The 22,762-nt window shown below is 39.5% G+C and overlaps 2 protein-coding genes and 1 pseudogene across 5 annotated transcripts in view; 2 read left to right on the top strand and 1 right to left on the bottom strand.

Moving 5' to 3' along the window:
• Positions 1–22,762, top strand: part of IQGAP2 (IQ motif containing GTPase activating protein 2) — a 267,786-nt gene that overhangs the window by 190,840 nt on the left and 54,184 nt on the right. For all 3 annotated transcript variants that reach the window (XM_036308005.1, XM_036308004.1, XM_036308003.1), the window contains 3 exons: positions 11,464–11,548; positions 16,973–17,140; positions 21,778–21,920. In XM_036308005.1, the coding sequence (XP_036163898.1) occupies positions 11,464–11,548; positions 16,973–17,140; positions 21,778–21,920 (396 nt within the window). The remainder of the gene's footprint in view (positions 1–11,463; positions 11,549–16,972; positions 17,141–21,777; positions 21,921–22,762) is intronic.
• F2RL2 (coagulation factor II thrombin receptor like 2) lies at positions 1,302–7,427 on the bottom strand. 2 transcript variants are annotated; one of them, XM_036308008.1, is made up of 3 exons: positions 7,184–7,427; positions 5,340–6,040; positions 1,302–2,559 (listed from the first exon to the last, which is right to left on the bottom strand). In XM_036308008.1, exon 3 carries the CDS (start codon positions 2,555–2,557, stop codon positions 1,493–1,495), a length of 1,065 nt encoding a protein of 354 aa, XP_036163901.1. In that variant the 5' UTR covers positions 2,558–2,559; positions 5,340–6,040; positions 7,184–7,427; the 3' UTR covers positions 1,302–1,492. The 2 variants fall into 2 exon arrangements, with proteins under 2 accessions (XP_036163901.1, XP_036163899.1); XM_036308006.1 differs by lacking the exon at positions 5,340–6,040 and having other exon boundaries at positions 7,184–7,426.
• On the top strand, positions 7,669–7,783 carry LOC118657255 (annotated as a pseudogene).

A 22,762-nucleotide genomic window follows, 5' to 3' on the forward strand; every position in this document is an offset into this window, starting at 1 on the left:
ACATGGTGCTTAAGTGTTTATGGAACTAATATTTGTATATAAATGAACTATATGTAAGTACTATAATAAAAATACAATAAAATGCTTTGAAAGTTCAGATTAGAAAAATGAACTTCTAGCTTGAGAATCAGGGAAGAATGGTCCTTTGGGGGCTTTAACAGATGGAACGAATTAAGGCAAATATGTTAGAAATAGCTTTCCAGTTAGAGACAAAGGCAAAAAGAGGAGAAATCACATCACAGCAAAGCAAGAAGCTTGGCTAGTGTCTACATCACAGGCAAGGTTTACTGGGAAGTGAAATAGAAAGTTAGCCCTGAATGCCAAACTAAAGATTAATCATTTATTCTAAAACAGTGGAGAGTCCATGGAGGTTTTCGAGCTGTTTTGTGTGTGTGTGTGTGTGTGTGTGTGTGTGTGTGTGTGTGTGTGTGTTGGTTAGACAATCATATTTTATGTAGTGCTCCCCATGATATTTCCAAGTACCCCACTGGCACCATACATAGTTATTGCAATATTATTGTCTGTATTTCCTATGCTGTAGTTTACATCCCTGTGACCATTCTATAACTACCAACTTGTGGTTCTTAGTCCCTTCACCTCTTTCTTCCTGTGTCCCAATGCCCCCTTGCTCTGGCAACCACCAATTCTCTCTCTGTGTCTATGAGTCCATTTCAATTCTGTTCGTTTGCTTATTTTGTTCTTTAGATTCCACATACAAGTGAAATCATATGGTATTTGTCTTTCTCTGGCTTATTTCTCTGAGCATAATGCCCTCTAGGTCCATGCTGGCCCAAATGGTATGATTTCATTATTTTATACGGCCAAGTAATACTCCATTGTATATATGTATCACAGCTTTTTTATCTGCTCATCTATTGAGGGGTACTTGGGTTGCTTTCATAGCTTGTTTGTCATAAATAATGCTGCAGTGAGCTTGGGGTGGGGGGAGGGTTGAGTGAGGTATTCAAACTGATATTTGAGGAAGAAAAATCTGGCAGTGGCCTGGTGAAGTGGAGGATAGGCTGGACAGGAAGAGAATGGTTGGAAGGCAAAGATGGGACTAATGGATCCTAGTAAGAGATATTACAAAGGTAGAATCAGCTAATGAGGCGGCCCCAGCATGCAAGTGGAAGAAGGCAGAGGAATAAAAAATGACACCAGGTACCAAAAACTGAGATATTAGCTTCTCTCCATGCTGTATCATTGTCCCTTGTCCCATTCCCCTTCAATTCATCTAGAGTAGAAAGCTCATAGAAGGAGGGATGATAGAGCTATAAAGAGCTTAAAGTACCAGTCAGGTAAATGTATCCACTGCCATGAAGAGAGTGATGATATCTTTTCTCCTACATTGATGTTCTTAAAATACTGATAGTGTTGTTTTTGAAGCACTATCTCTTAGGAGCTTCAAAGGGAGCTAGAGAATGGAGCTCCTTGCACTTACGCGCATGTGGTCCCAAGCATGTATGTTTGCACAGATAGCTTCCATTGTTCTCTAAGGTGATTTCACTATTGTAAGATAAGCTGTGGAGTTATCTGTGATTTTTGACATGAGAAAATAAAGGAATGGATCTAAGCAACTATTCAGACTACCAAGGCACAAAGCTATGAGATAGATAAAGTATAAACTGTCGGTGTTGTAGTAGTAGTTGGCATGGTGAATAATAAGTATAATATTGCTGGGAGCAAAGCAAATGGTAAAAATCACAAGAATGAGGAGACTCGTCTTAACATACCACAACCACCTATGATCATATGCATTAAGTGTCCGAATGATGACTGTGTAGCAGTAGATAATGACCACAAATGGAATTAAGAATCCAAAGAATGCCAAGGAGATGAAGTAGTAGAGTTGGAAGAGTGATGAAGACTCGCATGCGTTGTGGACATCATGGCAGGTGGTGATGTCCCTGTGGACAAGATAATACTCTTGCTTCAGAATGAAAAATGGCAGCATGTACAAGAACACGGTTGCCCACACCAATCCACATGTGATCAAGGCATAGGTACGCCTGGGCAGCCCCCGGTAAGTAAAAGGATGGACAATGGCTAGGTAGCGGCTGATGCTGATACAGGCGAGGATCAGAATGGAGCAGTACATGTTGCCATAAAAGATGACTGTGGTAGCCCGGCACATGACCTCTCCAAAGACCCAGTTGTTTCCATTGAGATGGTAAGCTATTTTAAAGGGCAGTGTGGCACAGAAAAGAAAGTCTGCAGTGGCCAGGTTGATATAGAAGATGGTCGTACAGATGGATCTGGTCCTGAAGAAGAGCATCCACAAGGTCACAGCGTTGGCCGGCACACCCACTGCAAACACCAGGATGTAGATGGCAGGTATCAGTTTGGTACTTAGGGAGCTGCTCAGATACCCCATCGTAGCATTATCCACATGGAGATTTGAAACACTTTCTTCAGGGCACTTTATTTTTACAGTTGTGCTTCCTGTCCAGCCGTCTATAGCAGAAAGGGGGATCTCTTCAAAAAAACTTGTGGGAGCTCCACGGAAGGTCCTAATAGATAATGTTGGCTCTGCCAAGTCGTCTGCATCATTTTCCATACCTGTAATTGAAAAGAAGTATTAACTTATGATATTTTGCTGAGCCATATCTGTGATTCAGAAGACATAAAATACACTGTGTGTAGGGTCATTTATGTTGTTTATTTAAATATATTTTTATTGATTTCAGAGAGGTAGGGAGTGAAAGAGACAGAAACATCAACAATGAGAGAGAATCATTGATTAGCTGCATCCTGCACACCCCAAAAGGGTACCAAACCCGCAACCCAGGCATGTGCCCTGACTGGGAATTGAACTGTGACCTCCTGATTCATAGGCTGACACTCAAACACTGAGCCAGACGGGTCATTTTTATTTTTAAAAAATCACTGTAGATCAGGCAATCAAAGGTTTATCATATGCCTAGCACCATGCTAGCCAATGCGGGAGCAAAAAGTAGACGTAAGAAATTTATAATATTCTTAGAGGAAGCAAAGTAGCACATCAGACAATGTCATATAATTATAAACTGTATAAGCATTTAGTCAGTAGTTGACAGTTGTTTGAGTAAAATGTCAATGAAAAGATGAATGTAAACAAAGATAAGCAAGGTTCATAAAGAGATGGAATTTAATAGAGGCATAAGCTTCTATAGATTATGAATGGGCAGAGGCATAGTATGGGCTGTCATGGGATCTAGGAATGTCAGATAAGTTAATTCAGCAAATGTTTATTGCCTATTTTACTGCATAAAGTTTTAAATAAACTCTCTCCCTGTCTTCAACTCTCAGACAAGTGAGAAAGGTTATACAAAAATCCACTGTCTTATACTAATAAAGTTCATCTGAGAGATGAAGTTGAAAGATTAGGTTGCAGCCAAATCTCTGAAGGGCCCCTAAACTGTCCTACGGAATCATGTGCCCATTGATAGATGCTGGAATTGTACACATAAAAAAATTATGAACAGAGGGCTGACCATTGTAGTAGACAGCATAGTGGCACCTCAAAGATTCCACCTGCTGATGCCTGGAGCCTGTGAATGTGTTACCTCACATGGAAAAGGGACTGCAGGTGTGATTAAGGATCTTGAGATGGGGAGGTATCCTGAATTGTCCGGGTGGCCCAATCTATACTAATAAAAGGGTAATATGCTAATTAGACCAGGTCAACCGGCCATCTTCTGGACATCTGACTTCCTTCTGGACAAAGCCATGGTGGTGGGGGCTGAGGCAGAGGCAGTTAGGGGCAATCAGGTCAGCAGGGGAGGGCAGTTGGGGGCGAGATCAGGTCGGCAGGGGGTTAGGGGCAATCAGGCTGGCAGGGGAGGGCAGTTGGGGGGTGAGATCAGGCCAACAGGGGAGGGCAGTTGGGGGTGAAATCAGGCCAGCAGGGGAGGGCAGTTAGGGGCAATCGGGCAGGCAGGCAGAGAGGTTAGGGGCAATCAGGCAGGCAGGCAGGCAGAGAGGTTTGGGCAATCAGGCAGGCAGGCAGAGGCAGTTAGGTGTGATCAGGCAGGCAGGCAGGTGAGCGGTTAGGAGCCAGCGGTCCCAGATTGCGAGAGGGATGTCCGACTGCCAGTTTAGGCCCAAACAGGGATCGGGCCTAACCCGGCAGTCGGACATCCCCCAAGGAGTCCCTGATTGGAGAGGGTGCAGGCTGGGCTGAGGGACCCCCCCCCCCTGCACAAATTTCGTGCACCGGGCCACTAGAGTAATCATAAGAGTCCTTAAAATAAGGAGGCAAGAGGGTCAAAGTCAGAGCGAGATATTTGAAGATGCTATGCTTCTGGCTTTGAAGATGGAAGGAATCATGAACCAAGGAATGCAAGCAGCTTCTAGAAAAAGGCAAGAAAACATTCTCTTCTAGAGCCTTCAGAATGAACAACTTGACTTTAGGACTTGTGACCTCCAGAAATATAAGATAATGTTTTATTTAAACCACTGATTTATGATGATTTGTTATAGAAGCAATAGGAAACTAACATAACCATGATTTTACTTGTGTTTGAGAAGACCTTGGTGACAGTGTAGAGAAGAACTGAAAATGAAAAGATAAGAAATTGGACGCAAGAGGGGCAGTTTCAGAGTCTAGTGTAATCATTTAACCTCAGGATGGTGAGTTACAGAACTAGAGCAGTGGCAGTGGACAGGGGAAGATGAACACACGAGACTGTGATGGAGACTCAATGGGACTTGGCATCTATTGGGTACGGAGTCGGTGGGGGAGAGGCAGGAGGCAAAAATGACTTGGAGGAGGATGCTCCAAAGGAAAGGGGAGAACACAAAGAGAAGCAAAGATCTCGGTGTTGAGTATTCCTGAGTTTAGGTTGCTGCTGGGATATTAGAGTGTAAACTGTCCTAGAACAGGCAGAAAGCCTTAGGTGTGGAGTCCTAAATTTCAAGAATCTAAATGATAAGTACAGACTTTTTAGTCCGCATAGAGGCTGTGGTTTAATTTAGTAGGAGTGGCTGAACAGCCTAGTGAGAGATGTGAGAAGAAGAAAAAAATTCAAATGTCCTATTTTTAAGGGGACAGGAGACAAAGGAAGAAAAATCAGAAGATGAAATCAATATGATGATCTGAAAAGTTGGAAATGGGGGGGGCGGAAAGCATCAAAACACGACCACATACTATAAATATTTGGCATTACATGTCCTGTTGATATTACTAACCCTAATTCTTGAAAGTGCAGTTTCAAAAACAGAATAAACCTCAATACTCAGACCTGTTTATCATTAAAGAAGTTTTCCATAAATTAATCTTTGACATGGATAGAAAGTAGATCCTCTCAAATTTGTTACCCGAGGCAAACTTTTATGCTGAATTTAAACTTCATACTTGCCAATTTTAAAATGCTATTTCTCTGCCAGTTCCTTTTCACATGACCTCTGAATTCCTATGTGTTGAATACTTGAGGTTAGTGTTCAGTAACCTGGTTCTCATCCTGCTTTCACGTCTGTCATTCGCCCCAGGTGAAATTGAAGCCTTCCTCATAATCCTCAGATTGCACAAACGGAATTAATTCAGTGTGTCACAAAAAGGGAGAATTTTTTCTGAACATACGGGGGCAGGGAGGTGCTTGGGTGCTATTTAGGGGAGAGTAGATTAAAGAAAAGAAAGAAAAAATCTGAGAAGTGGCAGTGGTTTGTGCCTGTTGAGAGGTGAACTGTGAGGCAGGTTGAGGCACGTGGTGTGATACTTGAGTTTAGTCACACAAACCCTTTTGCTCAGCTTGCATTTCAGAAAATTTCTGTACCTGACAATCCCCCAAATAGAAGTGCCTTCCCAGATAAGCGTGAAGCTGGTAAATGGTGGCTGAAGAATACGTCTTATGGGTTGTTGGCCTTGGGGATCTGATAAGAGAGCTTTTGGAACCAAGTGTTTGTCAGTTTTCAGAAAATTCCTGTGATTGAGCAAGACATCAGGCCAAAAACATGCTCAACACTGACTCTGAAAGTCTGGATTCCATTTTCCACGAGAATGTCAGCTGATCTGATTCAGCTTGAGCAAGTCTTATATGGTTTTCCTTAAGAACGGTACTCACTGTGAAAACAAATTTTAATTGATTTTAGAGTGAAAGAGGGAAAGAGATTGATCTGTTTATTCCACTTGTTGATGTATTCATTGGTTGATTCTTGCACGTGCCCCGACTGGGGATTGAACCCCCAACCTTGACATATATTGGGAGGACGTTCTAACCAACTGAGCTACTCAGCCAGGGCCAAATTTTATTTTTTTAATTTGCTGAATTCTTTATACAGGTTTCCATTTAACAAAATGATTCTAAAATGTTTGCCAACCCGGGAAAAGGCCTGAAAGAGGCACTGGTCCAAAGGGAGTGGACTTGAGTCACGTCTCGTTTCTCCCCCACCCGATTGAAGAAAGTCAACTTCCTGCCTTTTACTTTGTCACATTTGAATTCTTCCCCCCTTTTCACTTCCTCCAAACCCCACCAGCATCTTGAAGGAACATCCACAAGCCTCATTTTTCTTATGATTCCCCTGCATTTTGGTTCATCCACTCCTAGAAAGAGCATTCACTGAATCCTATTCATAAACCCCACATGTGCTACCATCCACTAATTCTCTTAGGGTTCTCCTACAACCACCTCAGTGATTCCAGCTATGAATGTTAGCAACATTCCTTAATAGAGGTCTGGGGGTTTTATTTAATTTTGGGGTTTCCCCCTCTCGTTGTCGTTTCTCTGCCCAGCTCTCCTGTTCCTAACAATGTTGACTATATTGTGACCTAATGGTAAGAGTTGCAGATGCAGATGTACCCTGAACTGGTGTTGAATAAAATAGAAAAACGTTAAGAGTTAAGTAATAGTATTAGGGAAATTTCATTTCTAAAATTTAAAAATCATATATGAGGGCAGGGAAAACTATAACTCTCTGATACACTGAAAGTAAAAAATGGTATATTATTAAGAAACACTAATTTATTAGCCTTGTTGATTATTGAAAGCAGACCACTTGATCTCTGAGAATATTCTTTTTCCCCCTTTATGCCTCACCAGAAAGTAGAAACATAGGATTTTTTTTAAAGTGCTATCTTTGCTGAATCAGAGGAAATGCTTAGAAAATCAAAAACTTCTCACAAAGAAAATTCACTATTGAATTAATTGTAGAGACCAGCCCTCCCCTCCCCCCCCCCCACCCCGGACCCCATAAGAAAAGGGCTTACCGCTTTGACAGAATGTGGGTGACAGAAGCATGGCTCCAGCCGCTGCAAAGATGAGAGCTTTCATTTTGACCACCTGCATCCTGTTTCCCAAATGTTATCAGACGTATAAAATTAGGGAGCACGGTTTCACCCCAATTCCATGTGGGTAACAGCAAACGGGAGCTGTGCTCTGTGAAGCTGCTGCTGTGCTCTGCAGGCAGGAAACGCCAGTCCCAGGACCTCTTCAGGGAAGGAGTGTGACAGCACTCAGGTTTCAGTGCGTATGACTCAGAGGGAGCCCTGGGGCACGTGACACTTAACTCTCACCCACCCCTAGTAGTCCATTCTGCATGGGTGCTGTAAACCCCTCCCACATGCTTATGTGCATTGAAGGAATGCAGAGCGTGTACAGCCCTTTACAGAAGTAAGAGAAAAATACAGCCGACCAGCGGTTAGTTCTCACGCTGTCCCCTGTCTCCTTTTATCCATTTTAAAAATGGGTTTCCATCGCTTCTCGGCCTTTTGGCTAAGATCAAGTGTAGTATCCGTTCTTATCAGTTTAAAAATGGGTTTCCAGAGTGCGATTTCTACTTAATCATTAGCTTTTAGAAATCATCCTTTTCTTTATCCTCCCAGCTATTTCAAATCTTAATTCTGAAACTCATTATGTAATTACAAATTAAATACATTATGGAGAGCAAACATTTTTTTATGAAGTTAAAATTGACAAAGCTCCGATTACTCTGAAAATTCTTCATCAATGTCACAATGACCCGAAAGTGTCATCAGTGGTTGGCCAGAACTTTTGCCATAGCTCATCATATTCTGAGCCATTCAGTAGGGTCAGATAATGTGTGTGTGTGTGTGTGTGTGTGTGTGTGTGTGTGTGTGTGTGTGTGTGTGTGGAGGGGGGCGGGGGCGGGGGGGTGTCAAAGTAAGGGGGTAAAACCACACTATTTGATTAAACACAAATCATAATACATTGAAATGCAGAGGACTCCCTTTATTCCATGGGTGTTGGTGAGCAGGTCTACAATAGGCTTTGATTTTTTTTTAAATTGTCATGAAATATACATAATATAAAATTTACCATCTTAACCATTATTTAAGTGTTATCACATTAAATTTAACACCACTCAGTAGTCACATTGTTGTGTAACATAGAAGCTTTTATGAGTAGTTATATTCTGAAGGATATGATTTAATATTTAGAAAAAATACTGCCTTATAACAGATTTTTTCTATAATTAACAAAACTTAAGGTTAAATGCTAAGCCAGGCAACCCAACAGCCTATTGCCTATAAAATGCAGCAAGAATCAGAAAAATGCAAATTTCACATGAAACTTAAAGGCTTAAGGGATAAGCTAAGAAGGAATTGATCTGCGCAAACTTTTCACACCTTGATAAATTTCACCCCACCAAGTTTTGCAATCAAAAATCAGTCTTTACATATCTCTATATGATTTCAGAAGTATATACGCATTTCGTAGTAGAAATCCCCAAAGTGTGCTTTGTACAATTTTGCGTTCTCTATATATGTTACATAAAAGATCTTTTAACAAATAATAAATATTACCTCTGTGGAGGAGAAAAAGAAAGTCTTTAAGATTGTCTGGTGTGGCTCAGTGGTTGAGTATTGACCCATGAACAAGAAGGTCATGGTTTGCCCTAACCAGTTTGGCTCAGTGGATAGAGCATCTGCCTGTGGACTGAAGGGTCCCAGGTTAGATTCTGGTCAAGGGCATGTACCTTGGTTGCGGGCACATCCCCAGTAGGAGGTGTTCAGGAGGCAGCTGATCGATGTTTCTAACTCACTATCCCTCTCCCTTACTCTCTGTAAAAAAAAATAAATCAAAAAGAAGGTCATGGTTCGATTCCGAGTTAGGGCACATGCCCGGGTTGTGGGCTCAATACCCAGTTGGGGGCGTGTGCAGGAGGCAGCTGATCAATGATTCTCTCTCATCATTGATGTTTCTCTCCCTCTCTCCCACTCCCTTCCTCTCTCTGAAATCAATTTTTTTTAAGTCAGTCTTATAACATATGATAACACACACTGAGATAGAATGCTATTTTATTGTAGAAATAATAACCAAAAGACCACAAAATATTGAGGAGAGAGTACTTTTTTTGTTTCAAATTTCCCAGGAATCACCTAGGTTCAGGAATGTATGCAGATGGCCGAGTTTCTGTTCACTTGCCTTAATCTATTTGTTACTCATATGCTGAACCTGGCTGTTTAGCTGAAGGTGGAGCCATGGCCATCCTGTAAATATAATAATTCCAATCTTCTACAGAGCTATTAAAAAGAGGATGTTCCATTGGTAGGATTTGGTTTTCACTCTTGGTTTTGCATGTAACTCTAGCAACCTTTATTTCAAGAAGACATGATTTAAACTGTTGGCTTGAATTTATTTGATTTGCAGAGTCTCTCTTCTGTTTAGCTTTTAAAACAAATACCATCAGCTTTGAAGTGGGATTATAACTTCCTTTTCATCTGGGTAAAAGTTTGTATGGTTTGTCTGTTACACTGGTAAGTTATGAAGGAATTTGGTAAATACCCACACAAAAAACCTGAGACACACTTCAATGAACTTGTATGGAGCTTTGTTTTTAGGCTGTACCTTATAGGTTCCCTTTGGTCTTAGAAACAGAAAAAAAAAAAAAATAGCTCTTGTTCCCCTGTCTCTTTATTCCTCCTCTAGTCTTCAACTTGCCATCGTACTTCCTGTTTGAATCTTCCCCATTCATTCTGCCAAGAAATGGGAAATCTTACTAACAGCTGAGGGTTCCCATATGGCAGATCCAGCTAGAGAGGATTGGGGAAGCAGGCGCCAGGCCTTCCTCGGCAGTCTCCGTTAGCCCAGACGCTGCAGGATTGAAATAAAAGATAGTGTTTCATTTTCAGAACCCCTTCCACCTACATTATCTCATGTTAGTGTCTGAGAGAAGCAGGGTTGAAGCCTGCCAGAGGAGCTGGTAAATGTTATTTCTCCTACCTGCTTCTCGCCATCTTGAGTCCTGATTGATGAAGCTGGTTCTCCACGGCTCCAATGAGCTGCCTTCTCTTCATCATAGCCTTGCTTCAGGATTTAGTACATGACGCTTATTTCTACACATAGGCAACGGTTCCACCCCCCCTTTTTTTTTTAATGGAACATTCATCCTTTGCCACAATATTTAATTTCTACTGATAAAATTTTACTTACAATCTTAGACAAGTTTATAGAAAATACAGTTGCTACCTGGAAGTCCCAGTTAATGAGATGCCAGCACTAAATTTGTAGCAAGAGCATAAGAATCAACCTCCAAATTAAAAAATATTAAATGTAATTCAATACCTTTTATTGCTTCCATCACTTCCTTTCTGAGGCTATTCTTTACCTGGCCTTTTCTCCCCCTGTAACTCAACCCCCCCCTCTTCCCCCCCCCCGACTTACTATGTTAATCCCATCTTGGCTATTTCTAGATTGTGCTTCTACAGCTAATGTCCTCATCACATTGTATTATAATTATTTTTTGTATATCTGTCTCTACTAAACCATCAGCTCCTTGAGGGCAACCTCTGTTTTTGTTTGATTTTTTAATGTTTGTTTTATTTTTGTCTCTGTATCTGATAAATGGTGTCATTGTGTTTCCCTCAAATTTAAAGTATCCCATGGCACTCTGGGCTGCCTTGGGAACCACAGTTACTGAGTGACCAAAGCAGAGAGTTTGTGGCGAGGGTGGCCAGAGAAGTCTTTTTTGGAGGGCGTGGCAGTTGGATTAAGGCCCGAATGATAAGAAAGAATCATAGCCATTTTGCTGGGGTAGAATGTTGTGATCTGAAGGAGGCTGGTGTGAAGGTCAGGAATAGAGAGTAGAGGAGTGTGAGGTGAAGCCAGTTCATTAAATCCCCACAGTCCGTGGGAAGGGAGTTTTGTTTCCTCCCAACTTCAGGGGAAAGCCTTTGGAGGAGTTTAAGCCAAGGAGTGTTGTCATGAGATGTCCATTTTGAAGAGATTATTTGGTTCTCTGTAGAAGACCACTGTGGTAGAGGGCAAACTTGAAAGCAGCAAAGCAAATAGGAGACCAGTACAGAGGCTCAGTTTTGAGATGCTGGTGGGCTGAACTAGAGGGGTGGCAGGGGAAGGGAGAAGTGGTTGTGTTGGGATCTACTTCATTAGTAGCTTGTAGAGTGTATTGGCAGAACTTGGTAGTTGCCGAATAAGAGCTTATGAAAATTTTAATAAGCTGGTTCCTTAAAAGCAGTTACTCTGTTTCATCATTATTCACTATGTTTTTCTTTTATTCTATTCCCAGGACCCTGCTTCTAAAATTCTTTGGCTGGATGAGATACAACACGCAGTCTATGAGGCCAACAGGGACAAGGACAAAGCAAAACAATGTAAGCCCTCACCTCCTTTTGCTGGCCCATCTTGCCTTGCTTGTATCTGCTTATGCTTCTGAATTTTTATTTTTATTCATAATTTTTTAATGCATAAGTTGTAATTTCTGAAAAGGTTGGACTTTTCCTACCAATTTGAGTTCTTGAATACATATGTATACAGCAATAGGATTCATTGGTTGCACTATTTTCAATGACTTAGGTGCTCTTTCCAGCAAAATCTGAGAATGTAACCAAACAAAACCCAGGAAGCAAAAAATGGTTTCTAAATTTTCAAATTTATAGTTCAGTCAAGTCCTTTTTTACCTTAATCTTTAAAAACTAGCCCATTTTTGCTCAATAAATGTTCGTCCTCCCTTCCAGGCCTTTCATTGTATTAGTCAGGGTTTTCCAGAGAAAGAACTACATAAATATTTTTCTCTGGAAAAAACCAACTACAAAGATAGATAGATAGATAGATAGATAGATAGATAGATAGATAGATAGATAGATACGTAGTTAGTTCTGTTTCTCTGGAAAGTGTATTGTATGTATACATCTATCTATACTGCACATACATATATGGAGAGAGAAAGGGAGATTTCTTTTTAGGAATTGGCTCATGAAATTATGGAGAGGCCGGCAGAAGCTGGGTGGCAGCACTTAATCACCCAAAGACAAATGGATGCAATTTATAATGAACAGCAGAGTGAATGCAGTAATCAGAACAGTGTAACTCACAGAGACCTATGGAATTGGCTGTTTGAACATGGTGCTCCTAGAATGAAATAGACAGCCTACTAAATTCTTACTTGTCTAAGCGAAAGAAGAGTTCTAGGTCACGTGAATAGAAATATAACTTAGATTATAAAAACAGGAAGTCATGGCTCCTTAATCGGTTTATAGACCCAGAACTCCCTGAGGAAAGGGAAGGCGGGGTCCTCTTGAGAAAGAACTCTGTTACACTGACACATTTTTATCCTGTTCATCTTTCTCCCAGGCTTTCCCCAAAGAGATCTATGGCTTTTTTCATGTGATTGTGCTGGGAGAAAGAACATAATCAGACTTTTCAAGGGATTACTGAATCCTGAAGTGACACTAATTCCAGGAGACCTAAAATGTCATTGTGATCAGAGTAGTGGCTTATGGAGGCCAGCTGATCAATGGAGTTTCAGCTCAGGTCCGTCTCTCAGGGCCCAGTAGGTCCTCAAACCCATCGTGGGATTTCTTCCCCAAGTCCAGATTCATAATTGGAATGGACATACTCAGCAACTGGCAGAATCCCCACATTGGCTCAAATGAGAACAGTTTTTTTATGCTATGCCTCTGTTTCATGGAGGAATAGTATGAAAATTCACATGGCAATCTAAAATAGCTTCAAGATTGATATACTAACACTTTACATATATGAACAACCTAGATAAAATAAGATTCCTAAAAGGCTCGTTCATTGAGCTGTCCATTCATGGTATAGCTAGAATCTATCCTGAGCTATCAGGTCATAGATTGCTATTGAGATGCCTTACTCTTGTTCCAGAGATAGGCTTTTAAACTTTGGAAGCATCTGTGAGGAACATCTGGTTTTTATTTCCTTAGCCAGGAAAAATATGTGTATTTCTCCAACCTGAACTTTTATAGCCTTAGGATCTTTGAAGTCTTTTTGCTCTAGCACTGTAATTGTTAAGAAAAAGAAAACAAAATTGAGATGTGTACATAAATGATTTAAATATAAAACTGAAAGCAATGTAGTTTGAAGAAAGACTTTCAAGAAATTGGATTATAATACAGGTACTCAAGTAGCCTAGAATTTTTCTCTTTTATTCCTTTTATTCTGTGTTCTTCTTACATTTGGCCTGCAAATGTTGATTCTGTTTTTCACATGAGACTCAAGGTTCTATTTATTGACTATGAAAGTAAGAGGTTTCCTCAGATGTATGGTTTTGTACTCTGCACTTGCACATTTAAAATCCTACCTTCTACCTCGGTCCCGTCCCTCAGAGGAGCTGATACAGTTTCTTCTGTGTTGTATGACAACAAAGAGATGTTCTGAAGATAAAACCGCTGTCTATTCTGACACTGAGATGAGAATTTTCCAGTTTCTTAACAGGAATTTAATCTTACTTTTAAAAGCATTTTTTTTTCAGCCTTTGTATGAAGACTTGAAACAGATTCTGGTCACATTTTATAAGCATCAACCCCACTCCCAGATAATTTGATCAAAGAAAATGTGTTGGCTCATATACTTTACCTTGGGCAAGATCTAAAAGGGCAGAGGAACTCAAGTCTCTTCATTTTGGCCCAGTGTTCATGTTCACTGAGCACCTTGCTTTCTTAAAGTAGGTTTCTCTACTTTTGACTACCTTTTCCATTATTGCACCCTAAGGAATCTTTCTAGACATTGGTTTCTCTAATTGGACCTCACCATGAAATTTTTTTTCCCACCAGGAAATGGTAATACCACAGATACATTGTATATATGTTTATATGCCATATGTAGATCTGTGCTTTATACAAAAAAATATTTTTTTTACCTTCTTCCCCTAAGAACCAATATTTGTTCTACTGGGTGTTATATCACTTCTCTTTTGAGAAAGGCTGCTGGTATATGGCATCAGATGTAAAGCAAACATGTTTTTGGATTTCTGACATGATTCGTGGGCGGTTTCCTAATTGTTTCTTGGTAGAAATATGCCTGACGTAATGGAGATCCTTTACCTGACATCCTCAGCTATCTGGAATTTAACCACAACCCACAGATTAAGCCAAAAGGCCATCAGAATAGATATCAAGAAGCCTGTGTCCTGGAACTGATTTACTCTACTCATTGGGGACCTCTTGGACACACACTTTGAGCCTGTTTATTCTTATCTCAGGCATAATGCTGATATGCTTGGTTGTTTCTCTTCCCAACTCCAAGCACATCAGGAGCCATGAATTAATTACCAAACAGTTAAGTTTGGGCTGCCGTCTGCAGGCACACAGCAGCGAGAAGTGATAGCTGACAGTGACAATAAGGGAAAAACTAAAAAGCATGGGAATTTGAGGCCATTTAGTGCAGGAGCAAAGAAGCCCAAATACCCCTGTAGTGCTTGAAAGCATCCCTCACTGTATTATAGTACCATGCAATTGTAATGACATGAGGGACTCTTCTGGCAGCTCTCGGCAAACATTAAGCACCTTCTGTGTACCAGGGACTGGGGGTAAAATGATGAGCCGTGTACAGACTGTTCTGTTAGGGTTTTCTCCAGGGCTTTAGATTTTCATGGAAAATGGTTCTGTTAAGATTAAAAGTAAGCTTCAGTTAGCTGGAAAGTTAAACTATGGACCTACTCCTTGAACATAATTACTCAATAATAAAGCGCATTACTATATGCAAGAAATGTATGACTTTAACACCCATCTTTCAAGGAAAACAGCATTTTACTGGGTTGGATGAAACTATCAGATGTAATTCATGTAACAATTCTTTGACATTTACTTGTTCCTTCTGCTGCTCTCAGACCACAAACTTCTCAGACACTAGTACTGCATTTTTCTCATCCTACAAAGACTTGCTGGGGTAGAGGAGAGGGGGGCAGCTCCCCCATTCCTGTTAACTCCAGCACAGGAACATATTGCTATACCTTTTGTTTGGCAACAGTTGGGGTCTGCCACGGAAGTTCTCCTTAATTTTTTCCATGCTCCTCCAGATTTGCGTGACTTTGACTCCAGGCTGCTACAAGTCAAACTCTGTGTTTTTTTGCCCTGTCAGCCTTTTTAGTTCTATACACATGTGGACATAATTTGATAACAACAATATACCATTTAGCATTTGTATGGTAGAGTTTGATGTGCATGTGTTTTAAAAAGTAAAACAAAACATATCTCTCTCTCCTCTTTTTATCAAGATCATTTTCCACCTAAACAGTATTTTAAATTAGTTTCTTCCATTTTTTTGTTCTACATTTCTAACTCACTGCATTTACAGGTTGTGAAAATAATAGTCCATTTGGTTCGGCCAGAATATTTTTTTTTAATCTTTATTGTTGAAAGTATTATAGATGTCTCCTTTGTTTGTTTTTCTCATTGATCCCCTCCACTCTACATCTGCCTCTCCCAAGCCTTCACCACTCTATTGTCTGTGTTCATGGCTTATACATATATGCATATAAGTTCCCTGGTTAATTAGTTCCCACCCTACCTTCCCTCTGAAACTTATCAGTCTGTTCCATGCTTCTATGTCTCTGGACCTATTTTATTCATCAGTTTATTTTGTTCATTAGATTCCACATATGAGTAAGAGCATGTGATACTTATCTTTCTCTGGCTGGCTTATTTGGCTTAGCAGACAGAATATTCTTACCTGGAACTAAAGTGGATAATAAAGAATCTACCATGTTGTTCTGACCAGATAGGTCAATAACTATCCAGCCAGAGCAATATGGTAAATTCTTGGTCCCAGTACACCAAGGTTGTGGGTTTGATCTCTGGTCAGGGCACATATAAGAAGCAACCAATGAATTCATTAGTAAGTTTCTCTCTCCCTTCTCTCGCTCTCCATTTCTCTATATATAAAATCAATACACTTTTTAAAAAAATTTAAGAATTCACCATGCTAACTTTCTTCAGACAACCCAGAGTTCAGTGTGGTTTTATTTAAGGAAGAGGCAGAAATTTAAAATGTGATAAAATGCTTTATAGGTCTAAATTGATTTCAGAATTAAGTTTCTGGACTCCATTGCATATATTGACTAGCTGTGCCTGTTGCCTCTCTAGAACATTTTTTTTTTTGCTTGCTAAAGACAGTCTTGGAAGTATACTTGCACTATACAGAAGAATATCAGTATTTCCAAAGCTTAAATAGAATTTTACTTATTCTGAAATAAGTAAGTGTCTTCATAAAGCTAGTTCTCAAATACCAATTAATGACGTGTCTATTGATTTGCATTAACCCAATTTCAAAGATTATCACAGTGAACAAAATGATGACCACACACGAGTAACCAGGAGATGCTGTGATTTTTAATAAACCATGCTTCCATGGGATCTTTTTTTTTTTTAATCTTCACCTAAGACATGTTCATTGATTTTCAGAGAGAAAGAGAGGGAGAGAGAGAGAGAGAAAAAAATAATTGATGTGAGGGAGAAACATTGATCAGTTGCCTCCCACACAGGGATCAAACCCGAAACCCAGTTATGTGCCCTGACGGGAAATTGAACCGTGACCTCCTGGTTCATAGGTTGATGTTCAACCACTGAGCCACGCAAGCCAGGCTGGGATCTTACTCTCACAGCCTACTGTTGGGTGAATTGATGACTGTCTTTTGGGCATATGTGGTTCATACTCTCAAAGGGTAATAAGGTTTGATACCAGTGTATTCCTAAAAGGTGGAATTATAGCTTTACATGCCTGCAGGGTAAATAGAAGATAAACTTTAACAGAAATACTTTTTTATTATTATCCAGGGGTTACACTGGTCGTTGATGTTAATCAGTGTTTGGAGAAAGAAAAGAAAAGTGATATTTTGTCTGTTTTGAAATCTTCTGTTGGTAATACAAATGATATAATCCCCGAATGTGCTGACAACTACTATGATGCCCTTACGAAGGCAAAAGAGCAAAAATCGAGAAGTGGTAAGCATTTTTGTCATTTAGCACAAGCTGAATATCATTTTGATTATGACAGTTTCTGTGGTATTGTATATTCTTAATTTTAAGACAAATATTGCTTTCAAATTGACATTTCTAAAATGATTTTTATCATCTATGGCAAAGGGAATTATTTAGATGTTTCTTTTCCTTTTTGTGTTTTAGAAAGTGTAATTAACTTGGTGGCTATACATGGTGGCATTATAGACTTGAGAAAGTACAGTATTTAAGGAGATTTTATATAGGTCTCGCTTGTTGATTCATTCCTCCAGTGGTAAAAACTGATGTTTTGCACTAATGTTTCTCTCTATCCTTTTTGACACAAATGATACATGATTGTACAATATTTAGTAGGGGTAAAGAGTAATTTTGAAAATATGGAATAAAGCGCAGTGAATTGGTCTCTAAGGGATTAGAGATCTAATCATTAGATCAATAACCTTGGCAGATATTTATGTCTGTTCAAGCCAATGGCAGATCATGAAATGTTAGCTCTGGAAAGTATTTTTGAGAGCATGAGTTTAATATTCATTTTTCAGATTTAGGAACTCATATTCATGACATCTTGGACAGAAGGAGAAAATGACAAACCCAAGGAGATAAATTTTGGAGAGTTAATCTGTCATTTCTTTAGTAGCTTTTTACTGAGCACCTCTATATCCAGGATCCAGGTAACTCCTGGCTGTAGCTGGTGTTTATTTGCACCACCGCTTATAGGTCAGGTATATAGTACTTTTCACCTTTAGGAAACCACTGTGGAACTTGAGGGGAAAACATGTTTTGTTTGTTTTTTTTGTTTTTAATATATTTTATTCATTTTTTAAAGAGAGGAAGGGCGAGGGATGGAGAGTTAGAAACATCGATGAGAGAGAAACATCGATCAGCTGCCTCCTGCACACCCCCAACTGGGGATGTGCCCGCAACCAAGGTGCATGCCCTTGACCAGAATCGAACCTGGGACCTTTCAGTCCGCAAGCCAACGCTCTATCCACTGAGCCAAACCGGTTAGGGCGGGAAAACATGTTTTTAGTTCAACTGAAAGTCTGTTCAGTAGTATCCTATGTACTTACTTTATTATTTTAAGGTTCAAGACTGAAGGCTTTAATTTTATTTTTTTCTATCATATATGTTTTCTCTCTCCTTTTTTAATTAATTTTTTTAAAATTTCTCTTTATTGTTGGAAGTATTACAGATATCCTCCTATTTTTATCCATTGACCTCCCCTTCACCCGCACCCACCTCAGGCCTACCACACTATTGTCTGTGTCCATGGGTTATGCTCATATTCATATAAGTTCTTTGCTTAATCTTTTCCTGCCCCCCACCCCTTCCCTTTGAGATTCATCGGTCTTTTGCATGCTTTTATGTCTCTGGATCTATTCTGTTCATTGGTTTATTTTGTTCATTAGTGTACTTACTTTTTAAAGTTTGATATTTTTCCAGTTGCAGATTAGACCCTCCAATTCAGCAAATTTCCTATTAATGAGATGTGAGGAGGGCTAGTGGCTACTCTCTCATGGCATCTAGTCACTTTTGAGCCCCTCTCTTCCTTTCATATCTCTTCATCAGGAGTTACCATAGTGTCCCCTACCTTATCCTCCATGGGAAAGAACTGCACAACATTGTTAATTCAGGGGTTGAGTTCCTAGAAATGACCCATCATAATTTCAAATCCATCCTGGCCCCAAATTAGTTTATCCTCTCTTCCTTAAACTTGCCTCTTTCTCTTCCTATTGCTGTGTTTTGGTGAATGGAGTCAGAATATCTCACGGTATCCAGTTCAAAAACCTCCGATTCATTTTTTTTTCCCAAAACAATTTTAAAAAGTTCTGGGGGTTTTGTTAGGGATTGCATTAAAACTGTAAATCAGTTTGAGGAGTATTACCATCTTAACAATATTAAGTCTTCTGATCCATGTACATGCAATGTCTCTTCTTTACATTAGGTCTTCTTTAAGTCTTTCAACAATGTTTTGTAGTTTTCAATGTTGTATAAGGCTTGCATTTCTTTTGTTAAATTTATTCCTATACGGTACTCCTACTTTTGTCCATCCCTATATATTTAATTATGTTGATGCTATTATAAATGTTTTTCTTAATTTCATTTTGGAGTTGTTTATTACTACTATATAGAAATACAATGATTTTTTTATTGCGATATAATTTACATACTATAAAATTCAGTTTTAAGGTGTGCACTTCAGAGGCTTTTATATTCATAAACTTGTATAGCCAACACCACTAGTTAATTCCAGAACATTTTCATTACAGTAAACACCCCCCCCCATGTCTATTAGCCATTGATCCCCACCCCTCAGCCCCAGACAATCACTAGTCTACTTTTTATCTCTATGGTTTTGCTTGTTCTGGACATTTTATATAAATGGAATCATACTGTGTCTGGTTTCTTTCACTTAACATACTGTTTTCAAAGCTTATCCATGTTGTAACATATATCAGTTCTTCATTCCTTTTTGTGGCTGATAATATTCCATTGTATAGGATATGCAACATTTTGTTTATCCATTCATCGGCAACATTTTGGTTATCCATTCATCGATGAATGGAATTTGGATTTTTCACCTCCCACTTTTGGCTATTCTGAAAAATGCTTCTGAGAACATTTGTGTACACAGTTTTACATGGACACATTTTCATACAGTTGATTTTTGTATTTTGATCTTACACAACCTTGCTGAACTCATTTATTCTAATAATTTTTTTAGTGGATTCCTTGGCCACCACCTGTCTGTAAATCAAGTTTTACCAGAACCCAGCCACCCTCATTGCTTTCTGTATTTTCTATGGCAGCTCTTATGCTGCAGTGGCAGGGTTGGCCAGTCTCAGAGACCTAGAACCCACAAAGCTGAAAATATTTACTCTCTGGCCCTGTATAGGAAAAGTTTTCCAACTCCTGTTCTAGAAGGACGAGGAGACACTTTCTAGGCAATTGAAGACTGACTTTCAACACCAGATAAACCTATGAACATTGTTTGGATCGGGGGTGATCAGGGTCATTCTTAATCTCTTTCACCTCTGGTTCTAGGATGTGTGTTCTTTCCCAAACTGAAGTGACCGCTCCTAAGTGGATCACCGAGCCTTATAACTCAGTTTAGCTCTTATATAGAAGTATAATTTTGGTCTAGAAGGCATCTGGAAAGTATACTTCCTTTTAGATTGCTACCACCTCTTAACTAACTGGAATCTTTCTTTTTTATGGTTTTCTCCAAGGTTCATAATTAGTCTTTTCTCTTAGTAACAAGCCAACTACATTTCTTAGGAAAAATACTTGGACCATGGACTGGAGACACCCTCTTCTGCCTCTTCTCTGACTAAATTCAAACTTAATTTGAAAATGATAACAATTCTCTTTTTCTATTATCCACTGAGACCATCCCAACCCAAATCAAGTCTTCTAATGCCAACTAAGGCCTTTTTACATCTCACTTCTTATGCAAATAAGAGAATATATCTGGGTGTGTTCGTTTGTTTTTACCACTTTCACTCCTTCTTTCCTTCTCAATGAGAGAGTTGCCTTGAAAAGCATTTGTGGATCTGACAGCTACTGGTAATTGAAAAAATAATTACTTGTGATCATCCTAATTTGACTGTACAATATGTTTTTGAGGACACCAGTACTTCTAAACATACAACAGCTGTCTGACTGTCCATTTGAAAAGAGACACATCTCTCTTGCTGAGCACTGACAAATAGAACAGTTGAGGGCCACTTAGAGCCAAATTAAGAATCAACACATAATAAAGGGCCTTAACCTTAACTCTGCTTAGTCTAATGTTCACTTGGCAGCAGTTGGTTTAGCTTGGTCTAGGTCAGAGCTTTTTTATTTTTATTGTTGTTTTTAGCTCTCTGGTCTGGGACAGCAAGCATGACCATTCATTTAAATAAACAGATTTCTAAATAGAAAGGGTAGCCCATGGATTGGTGAAGAGGAGATATCCTTCTTGACCAAGTTAAGCCATGACTGCCATAGCATTTTTCCTAGTACACCCCTACCCCCAAATTAAGTTCTTCCAACATTTTTCCCTTGTTTTGTGTGGTTGTATAGAGCAAAGTGAGTCAGAGGAACCAGAATTTTCCTTCTCCCTGCTTAGTGACTTTCCATATGCCATTGTGTACGTTGGATGAGTTGTCAGCAAAGATGAGTCACTGCTGCTTTGGTTTAATGCAGATCACTGGCCTTCTCTAAATAATGGGCTACAGTCCTTGCAGGTCACTTCTCATAAAAGTTGTGGGAGGCTTTCTTGCTCATGGGCCTCCTCTGTCTGCTGTGATGCTGTTCACATTTACCTGAGATGCATTCCTGGTTCGCTTATCCTTCTTTTTGGCCATTTGTGACTCCCACCATCCTCATGAAAAGCTTGGGATCCAAATCTGGCATTAGACATCAGTCTTTCCTTCATCTTGGCTTAGCAGAGAGCTGCTACTAACGTACATAGCATTCATCCATTTTAGTGAGTCGTTTCTAACGATTTTAACTTTGACTATCTGAGTGCTTGATGAAAAGCATCTTCATTAGGTTATATTACACATTGAAGAAACAACATTAAAAAGCTGATGGTGTTCAGTGCTCCTCTCTAGAATGTAACACACTTTTTTCTTTAGTGTCTACTGAAGGTCCATGGCTCAAACTTACCCTGCAGGAGAAATATGATTACTACTACAACATCGACTCAAAAGAGAGTTCCTGGGTCACTCCGAAACCTTGCTTGTGTAAAGAATCATGGCTCATGGAAAAAGAAATTAAGGTAGGATGTTATTGTTTGATGTAAAACTAGACTGTATAAAGATAAGTGTGATTTGTTTTTCTATTTTTTAATCATGGACGTGGTGGGAGGAACTAATTGATTTATTTGAAGGCTGGATGTAGAGCAAAGTCTTTGTGAACTACAGGTGGAAGTGGCAGCGTGGTTAATAACTTTAAGAATTTTTTCCATGTTGGCATAACACCATCAAGCAAATCATTCGTGGCTTATAATCAATCAATCTTCACGTGTTCCTTGACATGAAAGTTCAATTAGGGATAATTCCTTGGTTGTCAGTATTCAAATGTCATTTCTTTCCCCCTCTCAGCCTACAACACAGCTATGTAAGATCCTTTAAAAAGTGAGTGATGGTTCCTGGAGGGAAATACTCTTGAAGGAATGTTCACCAAGATTACTTTGGACTTAAGAACAAAAGCTGTTCCTAAAAGATGTGAAAATTGCTGTTTGAGCCAGGCATTGTAATATATTTAAAGAGAAAAATCTGAGAATAATTGAGCTCCATTTTGAAAACATAAGTAGATCTCACAAATGTAGAGTTTACAGAATTGTTCAAAGTCACAGCACCAAAGATATAGCAGTACTATGGACAGAATCACCAGTACTGTACTTACTAAAACTCAGAGAAGACTGTGGCCTGGGACTACAAGGCCACCAGAAATCCTGGCTGATAAGAAGATAGTGAAGAACATAGTTTATTAACTGATTTCAAATGTTCAAAGTTCCCCACAATTTACAGGAAAATGGCATTGTGGCAATGAATTACAAGTGCTACTTTGTTGGGGGGAAAAATAAACTGTGGGCAATATTTAAAATCCATATGCTAT

The sequence above is a fragment of the Myotis myotis genome, unplaced genomic scaffold, assembly GCF_014108235.1.
Source record: "Myotis myotis isolate mMyoMyo1 unplaced genomic scaffold, mMyoMyo1.p scaffold_m19_p_5, whole genome shotgun sequence".
NCBI classification, from domain to species: domain Eukaryota; kingdom Metazoa; phylum Chordata; class Mammalia; order Chiroptera; family Vespertilionidae; genus Myotis; species Myotis myotis.

What these genes read in the sequence shown, in the direction of transcription:
- F2RL2 (XM_036308006.1), bottom strand. Translation starts at nt 7,262, where the DNA reads ATGCAGGTGGTCAAAATGAAAGCTCTCATCTTTGCAGCGGCTGGAGCC. An exon ending in ACCCACATTCTGTCAAAGCG is followed by an intron (nt 2,560 to 7,183) that starts GTAAGCCCTTTT and finishes TTTCAATTACAG; the next exon opens with GTATGGAAAATGATGCAGAC.